The 14,886-nt window shown below is 44.7% G+C and overlaps 1 protein-coding gene across 3 annotated transcripts in view; it reads right to left on the bottom strand.

Annotated features, from left to right (window-relative positions):
* PLCD1 (phospholipase C delta 1) overlaps nucleotides 1-14,886 on the bottom strand; it is a 69,974-nt gene that overhangs the window by 7,132 nt on the left and 47,956 nt on the right. For 2 of the 3 annotated variants that reach the window (XM_054990876.1, XM_054990874.1), the window contains exons 4-11: nucleotides 13,554-13,683; nucleotides 11,279-11,567; nucleotides 10,455-10,656; nucleotides 9,498-9,642; nucleotides 8,072-8,218; nucleotides 6,822-6,950; nucleotides 4,004-4,157; nucleotides 765-881 (exon numbers count right to left, since the gene is read on the bottom strand). In XM_054990876.1, the coding sequence (XP_054846851.1) occupies nucleotides 765-881; nucleotides 4,004-4,157; nucleotides 6,822-6,950; nucleotides 8,072-8,218; nucleotides 9,498-9,642; nucleotides 10,455-10,656; nucleotides 11,279-11,567; nucleotides 13,554-13,683 (1,313 nt within the window). The remainder of the gene's footprint in view (nucleotides 1-764; nucleotides 882-4,003; nucleotides 4,158-6,821; nucleotides 6,951-8,071; nucleotides 8,219-9,497; nucleotides 9,643-10,454; nucleotides 10,657-11,278; nucleotides 11,568-13,553; nucleotides 13,684-14,886) is intronic. The other variant, XM_054990875.1, reaches the window with a different exon arrangement.

The raw sequence follows: 14,886 nt of genomic DNA, 5'->3' as shown, positions 1-14,886 counted from the left end.
ATGACGTCACTTTGGGTCAGCTGGAACAAGGAGGAAATTTTTAAAAGTTTAAATCACCCTTGGCAAAAATGGTCACATGGCCAGTGGCCCCGCCCCCTGATCTCCAGACAGAGGGGAGTTGAGATTGCCCTCCGTGCTGCTCCAGAGGCGCGGAGGACAATCTAAACTCCCCTCTGTCTGGAGATCAGGGGGCGGGGCCACCGGCCATGTGACCATTTTCAAGCGGTGCCGGAACGTCGTTCCACCGCGTTCCAGCTGAAAAAAAGCCCACTCTAGCGTTTGAATACGAGTTGGGTCTGGCAGCCATGTTCTGAACACATGTCAAACATAATGTATATTTTGGCCCACAGTCACATTGCAGATCGGCTGACTTTAGGCCAGTCACTATCCCATAGTTTAACGTCACAGGGTTCTTGCAAAGATAAAATGGAAGAAAAAAGAATTGTGTTTTGCCCCTGTGTTCCTTGGAAGAAAGGCAAAATGAAAATATAAGAAATTCAAATCTTCCAGGGCCTCTATGGAATATGTACATTAGATTATTCTCCTAACCACTCCCTATAACATGGTCAATTTCACAATCAGAGCATCAACAAAACATATTGGGCCACATCCAGCTAAGAGTTATGCATTTTAAATCCCATAGATTCCAACAGGAGAGTTTTCAACGTGCACAGAGCTCTCTTATTGACCTCCATGGACCTTAAAAGTGTTGAGCTTGGACTGGATCATATCCTTTGCTTTTAACAAGGAGCTTCTCCATTTACCTATCTGGCAACCCACATTCCACATGTCAATGGGATTATAGTTAGAGGAATCCGTCCTCCATCCTGCTGGGTAGATCCTGCTTAGTTGCTTGAGGTTGTGATGGATGAAGCTGGTTCCTAGGATAAAAACAGAGGAACAGAAGGACACACAATTCTCATAGAATCATAGAGTTGGAAGATACACCCAAGGGTCATCTAGTCCAACCCCCTGCACACCGCAGGAAATTCAGAGCTGTCCCCCCTACTACCCACAGTGAACCCTGCTCTATGCTCAGAGGAAGGCAAAAAAACTCCAGGATCCCTGGCCAATCTGGCATGAACGAAAATTCCTTCCTGACCCCAAAGTGCTGATCAGCATCACCCTGGGCAGATAAGAAAGGGCCACAAGGATCGAACACTAAGCAATGGCTCATCCCTTCCTGCCCTCCTTCTCATGATCTCCCTAACTTCATAATGAGTCATAAAATCAGCATTGCTGACAGATGGACATCTAGCCTCGTTTTAAAAACTCCAGAGAAGGAGAACCCACCAACTACTGAGGAAGCCTGTTCCACTGAGGGACCACTTTTACCATCAGGAAGTTCTTCCTAACATTCAGCCAAAAATTCTTTTGGTTTAATTTTAACCCATTGGTTATGGTCTGGCCCTCTCCATCCTCTATGTGACAGTCCTTAAATATTTGAAGTTGGTTATCATACCACCTTTTCAGTTGTTTCCTCTTCAAGCTCCTTCAACCTTTCCTCATAGGAGTTGGTCTCCAGACCCCTCACCATCTTTGTAGTCCTTCTTTGGACATATTCCAGCTTGTTCACATCCTTCTTAAACTGTAGTGCCCAAAACTGAGCACAGTACTCCAGATGAAGTCTAACTGGAGCAAAGTGTATTCGGAATCGTTCTTCTTTTGATGCAGTACAAAATCGCTTTTGCCTTTTTAGCTGCGCATCACACTGCTGACTGATGTTCAGTGTATGGTTTACTAGGACCTCTAGGTCCTTTTCACATGTACTTTTGCCAAGACAAGTCTCGCCCATCTTATAATTATGAATTTGATTTTATTCCTACCTAAAAGCAGAACTTTACATTTATCTCAGTTGAAATTCATTTTGTTAGTTTTAGCCCAGTTTTCCAACTTGTCAAGATCATCCCAAATTTTGATTCTATCTTCTACTGTGTTAGCTACCTCTCCCAATTTAATATTGTATGCACATTTAATGAGTATCCTATCTATTCCTTTATCAACGTCATTTATAAAGATGTTGAACAATACAAGGCCCAGGACAGGTTCCGGAGGCACTCCACTTGCCACTCTTCTCCAAGAGGATGAGGAACCATTTACAAACCATCTTTGGGTACCATCTGCCAAACAATTACAAATCTACCTAACAGTAGCAGCATCCAAGCCACATTTTATCAACTTGTCAACAAGGGGCCAAGCTACAAGTGAGGAATGACACTTGAACGGCAAGTGAACAGACTCACATGCATTCCTCCCTGTTCACTTGTGCTCCACTTGCGCTCCACTCGATCACTACGTCATTTGTCACTGGTAGATTGGCCCATAGATATGGAACCTTATCAAAAGCCTTACTGAAATCAGGATAAACTATGTCTACAGCTTTCCCCTGATCCACCAAAGAAATATCTCAACGGAAAAAGGAGGTAAGGCTAGTCTGGTGTGACTTGTTCTTAAGGAACCCGTACTGGCTCTTAGTTATTACAGCCTTCTTTTCTAAATGCTCAAGGGCTGACTGCTTAATGATTTGCTCTAGAAGCTTTCCAGGTATGGGTGTCAAACTGACAGGTCAGTAGTTAGCTGGATCCTTTTTTGAAGATGGGGACAACATTTGCCCGCCTCCAACCTTCTGGCACCTCACCTGTCCTCCAAGAATTCTCAAAGATTATAGACAAAGGCTCCAAAACTACATCAGCAGGCTCCTTTAATAACCTAGGATGCAATACGTCTGACCCAGAAGACTTGATTTCATTTAAAGAAGCTAGGTGTTTATATACCACCCTGTGCTTGTTCTATTCTCTTGTCAATTTTGTGCATGTGTGAAAGAGAGAGAGAAAGAAAAACATTTTTCCTCCCACTTTTCTAATACTAGAATCAACAAAATTGATCAGGCTCAGAACAAACAAAAAGTACATCTTCACAACAAACTTAGCTTATGGAATTCATTGCCACAAGAGGCAGTAACAACCACCAGATAGTTGGTTGTTGTGGGTTTTCCGGGCTGTATGGCCGTGGTCTTGGCATTGTAGTTCCTGACGTTTCGCCAGCAGCTGTGGCTGGCATCTTCAGAGGTGTAGCACCAAAAGACAGAGATCTCTCAGTGTCACAGTGTGGAGAAGATGTTGGCAGGTCATTTATATCTACTCAGGAAGGTGGGTTTGGGCTGAGTCATCCTGTAAGAGTTTCCCAGGGTGTGGAATGCTAATGGGGGGAAGCTTCACTGTATTTTGGCGCTACACCTCTGAAGATGCCAGCCACAGCTCCTGGCGAAACGTCAGGAACTACAATGCCAAGACCACGGCAATACAGCCCGGAAAACCCACAACAACCATCGTTCTCCAGCCGTGAAAGCCTTCGACAATACAACCACCAGATACTTAAAAAAAAAAAACGAATTAGAGAAATTACTCTAGCCACCACTATTAGCCATGACAGTTAAATAGAACCTCCATGTACAGCAGCAGTATACCTCTGAAAGTCAGTTGCAGGACCTCACTTTCATGTCCTAATTATAAGCTGATGTTTCTTTAGTGTCCAAAGGTGACCTAAAGACAAATTCTTGTCCAAGGACTCCTCAGAACTTAGAGGTGACAAATACTCAGTCATCTCAGGAAGGGGGAGGGGGCGTGTAGACAAAGGACAGAAGGTAGTTTGAGTTTAGAAATGATGGGGAGAAAAGGGTGTTATTTGGCTGAAGGTAAAGCACGTTGAAATTGTCCAGAATTCAGAAGAAAATCCAAAGAGGTAGGGGAACAAAACCAGCGAAAAATCACCCATACAAAACTCTCTCTCTCTCTCTCTCTCTCTCTCTCTCATTGCAGGTCTGATGTAGGTTAGCAGATTTTCTGCCATGTAGGCACTCTCTTCTGCCTGCTCTCTATTGCTACATTAGTAAACAAAGCAAAGACTGGATCTTGCCCACTGCCCTGGGCCTACAAAACTGGCAAGTGCTGTCCCTGGAATATCTCACTACTTGGAGAATTGGGGAGCATGTCACGATACCTACCAGACTCCTGGGCTAACTTTAGAGCTTTGCTTTCACTGAAGGATGCCATCTCATTGAAGGGCCGGGGACTGGAGTCATCAAAACCTTCAAAGTGGACACTTTTGCAATAGACGATGGTGTCCGACAGCTGTTTGGCAAGCTTGAGTTTGTCCGTCTAAACAAGGAATGAGACAGACCCACATTTTTCAAGTTATCTATCAAGTTGATCATCTTTCAAGGACACAAACAGTTTCCCCCCCAAATGTTTTTGGAGCATCTCCCTCCATGCTTCTCAGTAACAAGCTCGGCCACAGTAGAAGAGTGGGTCGTTCAAGATGCTTGACTAAGGTAACTGTTTTCAAAGTCTGTTTCGGGGATCCCTGGAAAGGATCCTCAATGGAAAGAACAGTCATGGAGCAGCCCAATTGAACTATCCCAGATAAATATTATGAAATGGCATGGAATCTGGTTAGTCCATGCTAGTCTGATCCCATTAGATCAGAGAACTTAAGCAGGGTTAGTATTTGGATGGGAGACCACAAAGGAGGTCCAGGGTTGGTATACAGAGGCAACTAGAGATGGGCACGAACCAGGAAAAAAATGAACCATGCGGTTCATGGTTCGTCACGTTTCACGAACCATGAACTTTCACAAACCTGCCCCAGTTTGCGAACCGGATAGTTTGGTTCATGAAACATCATTTCCAGGCCAGCAAATCACCACTTCCGGGTCAGCAGAAGGTCTGCAGAAACCCCAACCCCCGTTGCCTAGGAAACTGATTGATTGACACCAGGCTGTCTGCAGTGACGAACCAAAAAACGAACCAAACAAACTGCCCTAAAGTTTGTGGCAGTTCGTCAGAAATGGGCTCTGACGAACCACTGGTTCGCGAACCATGAACTGGCCTGGTTCGTGATGAACTTTGGTTCGTATTTCGGTTCGTGCCCATCTCTGGAGGCAACTAGGCAAAACCACCATCGTTTATCTCTTGCCTTGAAAACACTCACAGGGTTGCCAGAAGTTGGTGTGGGTTGTGACTTGACAGCACTTTATACACATGGAAACTTTGGACTACTGCAAAAATCTTTAACTTCAAAATCTGGCATAAAACCTTCCAACAGTGAAGGAATGGCTGGTTAATGGACAACATTGCCTGCGATGTTGAACTTCTGTGACCAGAACTCGAGTTATATTAAATGACCATAAAAAGAATAAGGATTGGGCAGATGCTTTGTTGAAGGAGAGATTTAACTCCACCTTTCCCACATGGTCTTCCTTATTTAACATGCCCCACCTCGGCCGCTTCAAGCCCCGGGGAGCAAGGCCAGGACAAAGCAGGTATTCCAGCCTTCTTTTTCCTTTGGGTTTAAAAACAGTGGAGGGCATTTTTGTTCACAGAAAAGGTGGAGAAGGGAAAAGAGTGTTGAAAAACCTTGCCCAGTACCAAGGTTTGCCTGAACATATCAGCTCTTCCTGGTTATTATTATTATTAATTACAATGCTAAACAATGCTGTTTTGCATTGCAATTAACAATAATAGTAGTAGTAGTAGTAACTGCGCTTATATACCACTGATTAGTGCCACACTCAGTGTGGTGAACAAAGTCAGTGTTACCATTATCCCCACAATACAGCTGGGGAGCTGGGGCTGAGAGGAGTGCCTTACCCAAGGCTGCCTTCTGAGCTTACGGCAGGAGTGGGATTCGAACCAGCAGAATGCTGATTTGCAACCCAACCACTTCACCACTGTGCTACAGCAGCAAGATCAGTCATAGAATCATAGGGTTAGGAGGGGCCTCTAGGGTCATCTAGTCCAACTAATCTCAAGCTTGACAAAGTCCTCAGAAAAGATCCTGCCCCTCAGACACCACTCAGAGCCAAGCTACAAGTGACTTTTTTCACGTGAAGAACACTTGATCGTTTTCGCAAGTTTTCCTGGGAACTGAAGTCCGAGTGTCCTTCCCCTCTCTGTTAGAATCACTGCCTGAAGAGCCAGAGAAAGCCAGCGGCGGCAGCAGCTTTTGCTAATCGTTCCTCCAGTCACAAGCCTGCTCTCAACGATCTTTGGGGGCGGGCAGCTGCAACTTTCTCCCTGGGTGTCTTGCTCCTGGGGAGCTGCTCTGGAGAAAGCCGACATGCCAGTGAAGCAGAGCAGGACGCCCAGAGAGAAAGTTGCAGCTGCCCGCCCCCAAAGATCGTTGAGAGCAGGCTTGTGACTGGAGGAACGATTTGCAAAAGCTGCTGCCGCCGCTGGCTTTCTCTGGCTCTTCAGGCAGCGATTCTAACAGAGAGGGGAAGGACACTCGGACTTCAGTTCCCAGGAAAACTTGCGAAAACCATCAAGTGTTCTTCACGTGACTTTTTTCACGTGAAGAACACTTGATCGTTTTCGCAAGTTTTCCTGTAGCTTGGCTCTCAATAGCTCTGTACACATGTTACCGTGAACATGTGTACATCCTGTGAAAACACGTGTAAAACGCATACATTTTATTTGTAAAACAGAGGTGGAAAAGTGCATTCACTTTACAAATGAAACTAGGGACCAGTATTAGAGTATTGGAGTATTGGAATGTAAGCCCCACTGGATTCAATAGGACTAACTCCTTAGGATGTTTGGTTAGGATTGCAGCTTTCACCACCAAGGGTATAGATCAAAGGACTAGTTAAAATGCAGAAGATGGAACTAATTCATCTTGAGAAATCTTGGTAATGCGACCCAGTGCATCCGGAATGGAATTTCAAAGTCACATTAGCAGTTCAGAGAACTCCCGGAACCAAAGCATGGGATTCATTTGGAATTTTAAAGAACACGATTCGGGAAACAGCTCATAGGGCTCACCGTCTTTTTGCTTTCGACTTCAATCTTCACAGATTCATCTTCCATTTCAGCCGCTTCATCCTCATCGGAGACCTCTTCAGCCTCTGCACTCAGCTTTTTCCCTTTAATGAGAATCTTCCCCTTCAGTTGCTAGAAGAGATAGAAAGGATATCAGATTCTGTGGTGCAAGAGAGAGAAAAGGAGGGATCGAATTAGGTGCAGCCAGGGCTTTTTTTCTGGGGGAAAAGGTGGTGGAACTCAGTGGGTTGCCCTTGGAGAAAGTGGTCACATGGCCGGTGGCCCCACCACCGATCTACAGACAGAGAGGAGTTTAGATTGCCCTTCGTGCCGCTGCGCGGAGGGCAATCTAAACTCCTCTCTGTCTGGAGATCACGGGGCGGGGCCACCGGCCATGTGAGCATTTTCAAGAGGTGCCGGAACTCCGTTCCACCATGTTCCAGCTGAAAAAAAGCCCTGGATGCCGCATACACATACATAGAACGTGAATGACCTTTACTAAGCTTGAAAGTCAAGTAGTCTAGATATGTATGTATGAGTGTGCTATCGAGTCACAACTGACTTACGGTGACCCCATCAAGGGGTTTTCAAGGCAGGTGGGGAGCAGAGGTGGTTTGCCATTATTTATTTATTTATTTGGGTTTTTTTTATATTCTGCCCTCCCTGCACAGGCAGGCTCAGGGCGGATTACACTCAAATAAAACATTACAATATAATTTACACTTTAAAATAATTTAAAACGACAATAACAAACAGTCCAATATAAACATTTAAAAGAATATAAATTAGCAGCACTCAAGCAATAAGAGGTAGTAGTTCTATTGACGACTATCACTTTAAAAAGGCTAGATGTTGGAAGGCTCCAATTTCCTCTGTTCTATTCTGTTCGGCCGGTGGAGGCCTAGCCCAGCCTCAACCATATGCTTGGCGGAACATCTCCGTCTTACAGGCCCGGCAGAAGGATATTAAGTTCTGCCGGGCCCCCTGGTCTCATCAGACAGAGAGTTCCACCAGGTTGGAGCCAGGACCGAAAAGGCCCTGGCTCTGGTAGAGGCTAGACGGGCCTCCCTGCCTGCCTCTGCAGAGCAACCTATCTCTCCTTGGTGGTCTCTCAATGGTCTGGATAGATTTATATTATTTGGCATTTATTATTTTTTGCTGCATCTTTTTTTGGGGAGGTGGCAAGCTGCTGCCCCCAAGATGGCAACCATTGCACATAAGCATCGCAAATCCATGGCTTGTGCTAAACTCACCTCCGGTGAAGGTAAGTACTTGTTGGAATCAAGAGGGGCCAACAGCAGCGCGTCTTGCAAGATGGTCTGAAGATGGTGGGCCATCGTCTTCTGCTGCTCTATGCTGCAATGGTTCTCCAGGGACAGGATGACGGGATAAGGAGAGGTCTGCGGAGAATGTAACAACAAAACACATGATGCCATCAGAACTATGAAATGGTACACCAGCAAAAGCTGTAGTCGTGTGATTAGTCTGACCATGTATTTTAATATTAATAATAACTGAATTTATATACTGCTCTTCTAAACAGACGAGTGCCCCAGACAGAGTGGTGAATAAGGTCAATGTTATTATTATCCCCACTATGCAGCAGGGTAGCAGAGGCTGAAAGAGGAGGGGCTTACCCAAGGCCACCTGCAGAACTCAAGGTAGTAGTGGAATTCGAAGCAGCAGGGTGCTGATTCACAGCCCAACCATTTAACCGCTATGTTATAGTAGCTCTCAAATAATAATAGCTGCACTTATATACTACTCTTCTTGACAGATTTGCACTCCGCTCAAACTGGTTATTATCCTCACAATACAGCTGGGGAGCTGAGCTGAGAGGAATGGCTTAGCCAAGGCCACCTGCAGAGCTCATGGCGGTAGTGGGAGTCAAACCAGCGGGGTGCTGATTCACATCCCAATCACTTAACCACTATCCTACAGCAGCTCTCAAATAATGATAACTGCTGTATTGTCAAAGGCTTTCATGGCTGGAGAACGCTGGTTGTTGTGGGTTTTCCGGGCTGTATTGCCGTGGTCTTGGCATTGTAGTTCCTGATGTTTCGCCAGCAGCTGTGGCTGGCATCTTCAGAGGTGTAGGGAACACTGTGACACTAAGAGATCTCTGTCTTTGGTGCTACACCTCTGAAGATGCCAGCCACAGCTGCTGGTGAAACGTCAGGAACTACAATGCCAAGACCACGGCAATACAGCCCGGAAAACCCACAACAACCAATGATAACTGAGTTTATATACCTCTCTTCTAGACATATTACTGCCCCACTCGGAGAGGTGAACAAAGTCAGCGTTATTAATATCCCCACAAAGCAGCTGGGGAGCTGGGGCTGAGAGGTACCTTACCCAAGGCCGCCTGCTGAGCTAATGGCAGGAGTGGGATTTGAACAAGCAGAGTGCCCATTCGCAGCCAATCATTTAACCACTACGCTACAGCAGGAGTTTCCCTCTAAGAATATCATTTTTTAAAAATTAAAGTTTCTGGTCCATATGGATGCAAAATTCCCAGCAGACAATGTATGGGGTACTCTCAGCATCCAAGGAGCTTGGAAGTTAAAGAGCTCAAAGTATATTAGGGGCAAAAAAACCCTCCTTGGCTGTTCTCCTTTTAAAAATATTCAAGGAGAAAAAGGCAGGCAGGGGAGAAGATGGTAGGAGGGTCCTTACCTTGAAAGCATAGTTCTTAATGGCTTTTATGACGTCACAGAAGAGGATCTTGGAGGTGAGGGTATAGCCATGGTAAATCACTGGCTCCGAATTAGGGCCGTCCCAGCAATCCAGTTCAACACAGCGGCAGCCTTTAGTCAGAGCTCTGAAAAGGAGGGGAGCAAAGGATTCTCAAATCAAGAATTCCATAGATGCTTAGGAAAGGGAAGTCCTTGGAAAGATGCAGAGCATCCTAGGGTTTTTTCCCATTTTTGGCAGGCCTCTTGTGCCATTAACACAAACGCAACCTGCCAAGCTAAACGCCAGCCCTTGACCAAGTGCTTAACAAATCATCTTGATTTTCCCGTACTACTTCAGGAGCCAATCCAGGAGCCAACAGTAGTATTCCAAAAGTCCACCTTGGCTATCTACCTGTCATTACTAAGGGCAGAATGGCCCTTTCATTTACTAGGAAAGTTCTTGGAGGGCCATTGGCAGTCAGAAACCAGCTGTGGTGTTCCTGTTGTGGTGACAGTGTATCTCCATTGTCACCATTCCCACAGCACAGGTCTAAGCCAATCAGACCCTGCAGGGGCACCAACCCCACATGAGGGCATTCAGCTCCATTTGCAATTCTTTTAAGGAAGGTTGTTAAAAACTGACCTTTCTTCACGTTTTTCTGGCATTGGCACAAGAAAAGGGAGGGGGACAGTTATTTTTGCCCTTCTGCCGAACCAAGGTGCCACTTCATACTAGGGTTTCCAGTTCCAGGTTGGGAAATCCCTGGAAATTTGGGAGGGGGAGCCCAGAGAGGGGAGAGTTTGGGGAGGGAGGGACCTTAGCAGGGTATAGTGCCATAGAATCCGCCCTCTAAAGCAGCCATTTTCTCCAGAGAAACTGATCTCTGTCACCTGGAGATCAGTTGAAATTCTGGGAGTTCTCCAGCCCCCACCTGGAGGCTGGCAACTCTACTGGTACCTGATGTAGGCCTCTGTACTGCTGGGCCCTGTCAGCTGATCTTCCATGAGGTAGGTGTTGTGTGAAGAGGACACAAAATAGTGACTGAGGGGTTTTGTCATGTCCTGGTACACTTGGCGGTGTGCCTTATCGAAGACATTTCCATCATCTGACAGCAAATACATCAGGAAGCCATCTTTCGTCATGGCCAGCTCCTTTTTGACTGTACACACACAAAAACAGTGAGGAAACAGTATAGCGGTTATGTACTGAAACAGTGAGCTTGGGGGCACAAGCAAAGAACATAGTCTAGTCCCTTCCATGGTGGAGAAAACAATACCGTGGGGAAGCAGGAAAATACCATGGGGAATCCTGGGCACGTAACCCATGTGGGAGTCTCCTATTTCTATTATTTTAAATATTTTGTATCCTGCCCTGAATAATTATCCTTAGAATACAATCTAAGAATAGAATACAGTCCTTAGAATATAATCTAGATTCCCGATAATATCCATTCACCCTACAGTTTAAGGGCCACACACTTCCCAATCTTGCTCTGACTTCAGCAATCAACGATTTTCAGATGCTACATTGTCGCCAGTTGTGAGCAGCGTCTTTGCTGTTGTGGCCCCAATCTATAACATTTCTTCCCTGGCGAGGCCACAATGGCAATTTTTCTTGCCTTTTTCTGAAGGCCCATGGAAGTCTGACTGTTCTGCAAAGGTATGTTCAATCCAACACAATATATTTTACTGCTGGGAACCCCTAGGAGAATTTTCTGCTAGAAGGCAGTGTGTCAATATTGCAAATATGGAAATCACTCAGTTCCACGGTTAAGAGCCTACTGGTTTCGTTGGGTTCATATCTCTCGATCAGAGAGCGTGCCAGCTCAGGTCCTGCATCTTCCTCACGCTGTTCTTCTTGGAGGAATCTCACCAGGTTGTCTAGAGACATGATCTGTTCAGCATCAGAATATTGCGAGAAGATCTGGTCAATCTCTTCCCGCTCGGTCAGTAACTTATAGAAGACTTCTATTTCATCATCTTCCAAGGTGTCTGTTTGAGATGTGTCACATTGCTGTGAACACAGAGAGCAGAGGTGAAACTTCTTTATAAGTTGTAACCTGAGCCAGGGCTAGACAATGCAAAACATAAGAATCACCGGATACAGTCAATATTGGTTTCCAACGGTGAATAATCTGCAGCATCATTTTTTCCAGTCTTTACTACTGAATTTTCTTAGATATTTAATGGGCCCATTGTGTCCATTAATATTTAATTAAATGTTTTCCCTCTGGATTTGAGTCCAGTAGCACCTTCGAGACCAACAAGATTTTCAGGGTGTAAGCTTCTGAGAGTCAGAGCTCCCTTCCTTTGATACACTTATCCCATCTAATCCATCTCATTGTTCCTTCACATCCTGATGCCCTGTCTTGTAATACCCTACTCACCTTTGGCTGAGATACAAAGGCTCAGGGATCTCCATTCCTACGCATGTTTGAAGAAGGGAGCTCTGCCTCTTGAAAGCTTATGCTCTGAAAATCTTGTTGGTCTTTAAGGTCCCAACAGTCAGACCTGTTGTCATTTTGCTGGGCTTGTAAGACAGAGATATTACACCAGGCTTATGGGGGTTGAGGTGGGCGGTTTCTCCAACCAGCCTCCTGCCAGTGGGGGGGACATGCACCCTCCCAATTTAGGTTGTCATCTGATGGATGACCACTAGAGGCGGGCATGAACTGGGAAAATGGAGGTTCATTGCAGTTCGTGGTTCGTCGCATTTCACGAACCATGAACCACCATGAACTTGCCCGTTTCGTGAACCAGTTCGTTTGGTTCGTCGGTTCGTCACTCTTGGGGCTGCAGGTCTGCAGAAAGCCCCCCCCCATTGCCTAGGTAACAGATTGATCGTCACCAGGCTGTCTTCAGTGACGAACTGAAAAACAAACCATACGAACTGCTCTAAAAATCATAGCGGTTCATCAGAAATGAACTCCAATGAACTGCTGGTTCGCGAACCAAAACCAGCCTGGTTCGTGATGAATTTTGGTTCGTATTTTGGTTTGTGCCCACCTAATGGCCACCCTGCCCTTGATATTTAGAGAATGGGGGTGCACTGTGTGTGCTGTATTAAGGGAAAATAGTTATTCCCCAGGAGAAAATGACTGCTTTGGGAGGGCGTACTCTGCAGCATATCCCACTGAGATTCCTCCCCTCTCTAAACCCCACTGTGCCCAGGCTCCGCCCCCAAATTTCCAGGAATTTCCCAATCACAGTTGGCAACTCTAGCTAGAAGGTAAGCCTTTGCAACTTTCAAATAAGCAAGCATGGAAGGAAAATTGGGAGACATCAAAGAACACTCGTAAACATAGGGTCTGTCCTCTTGTGGGTGATCTCAGACCTCTGTCTCTCTCTCCTTCCCAGCTGATTCTTAGAAAATTTGGCGGGCTCCTGTTTTGCAAAACGGTATGAATCCGTGTTTATAAAGAAAATTCTGTAAGCATCATATATGTTGATCATACAATAATACATTATAGATTTATAATAATAATGTTTTTAATTGTTTTTAACTGTTTCTTGTATGTATGTATTTATGATGTAAATCCACTCTTGAGTCCACTCACGGGGAGAGCGGCCTATAAATTAAATAAATAAATAATAGTAAAGAAAGAGGACTTAATAGTAATAGTTATAATACTACTCATATATTATCATTTCATAACATTGTTTCTGGTGGGTAGCTGTGTTGGTCTGTAGTAGAAGAGGAAGATTTAAGTCCAGTAGCACCTTAAAGACCAACCAGATTTCCAGGGTATGAGTTTTCAAAAGCTCTCATAATCGTCAAAATATTGACTTTCGAAAGCTCATACTCAGGAAATCTAGTTGGTCTTTAAGGTGCTACAGGACCTGAATCTTGCTCACACAATAACATGGTAATACATAATATAATTATATATTATAATATAACCTTATTCAATTCCTTTATATTTCATAATTTGGACTGAGTTTTCAGTTTGCCCAATAAATCTATCTGCAGTGTATAGCTTCAGCCATTCCAAAGCATTATTTAATTTTCCTCTGTAGTGCAGGAAAGTATAAGGCAGGTAAATAAAATTCTCCTTACCTCAAAGATTTGCCGGGCATAGTTGTCATCTACTTGGATGTTGACTTCTTTCAGGAAGTTCTTGAGCTCTTTAAAGCTCATCTTGTTATCTTTGTTCTTGTCCGCCTTCCGCAAACAGGCATGAATCCAGCTGTTGAATCGATTATAAGGAATATACACCACAACATGCTTGCCCGTTTCATTCTAATCTTCTAGAAGTTTCTTGGAGATGAGCGTGTGTATGTGAAACTGTCGCCTAATTTCAGAATAGGTGCGCAAGAAGACCCAGGGTTTGTTCGCCTCGGTCTCCACCTCAGCGAGATCAAGGCTGCATCTCTGCTCCAAGTTTTTCACTGAAATCCTAAGCAGAGTTACTCCAATTGATTTCAATGGGCTAAGACTGGAGTAAGTTTGCTTAGGATTTCACTCTGTGTGTGTGTGTGTGTAACAAAATCAATACAACCTGACATTCCATGAATTGAGCATATTGAATCACCCCTGTGAATGCTCTAACATGTGTTGTGATCAAAGCACTTGCCATAACCTGCTTCAACCCATATTGTACTTACAGCTTCGCACTTTAGCAAGTTCAACATGATTTCATAGGAAAAAAATCAAGTCCTATGGTGATTACACCATTAACAGTTGCCTAAATCCGCCTTTATGCCACATTTCATATGGTTTCATGGCTTCCCCCGGGCAGAGCAAACTATTAACGTACCAAGATCACTACGATATAGGCCATTATAGCCTCAGAGAAAGTCTTTTGTCTTAAGCCGAATAGAGTCGGAATGAATGAGCAATCTCCGGTCATGGTCGAGCTTAAAAACTGATGACCTTCTGAATGTGGGAGCAGGATTTATACCCAAAGCCATGAACCTGGCCCAAGAAAAATTAAGTTTAAAAGGCCACATTTTAATGGAAACAACAGCAAACCTCATGTTGGCATTTAAGCTCCAAGAAAGTGGCCCAGTTCTCCATTTAACCTTCCGCGAGCACAGCGTTCTTTCATTCTGGAGTCTGGGATACTAATTTACATGTAAATGGCACCAAGGTATTTAAAAGTTAGAGAGAGTCTGTAGCTGCTGTACCTGCCCTAAGCAGGGTTGCCCCCCTGACACACATACCCTGAAGCAGTGGCAGGAGGAATAAAATTAAATGGTCACAGGGCTGATGTGTGTGACATCCAGGAAAACCCGGAAGTGATGTCACATCTCTCTAGGAAGCATCAGAAATGCTATGGTTTCACCATGGAGTTTCCAGTGATTCCTGCAGAGAAGTTAGCCGTGTTAGTCTGTGGTAGCAAAATCAAAAAGAGTCCAGTAGCACCTTTAAGACTAACCAATTTTATTTT

The sequence above is a fragment of the Eublepharis macularius genome, chromosome 11, assembly GCF_028583425.1.
Source record: "Eublepharis macularius isolate TG4126 chromosome 11, MPM_Emac_v1.0, whole genome shotgun sequence".
NCBI classification, from domain to species: Eukaryota; Metazoa; Chordata; class Lepidosauria; order Squamata; family Eublepharidae; genus Eublepharis; species Eublepharis macularius.
Note: the sequence above shows the minus strand (reverse complement) of the source record. Positions and strands in the feature narration are given on the sequence as shown.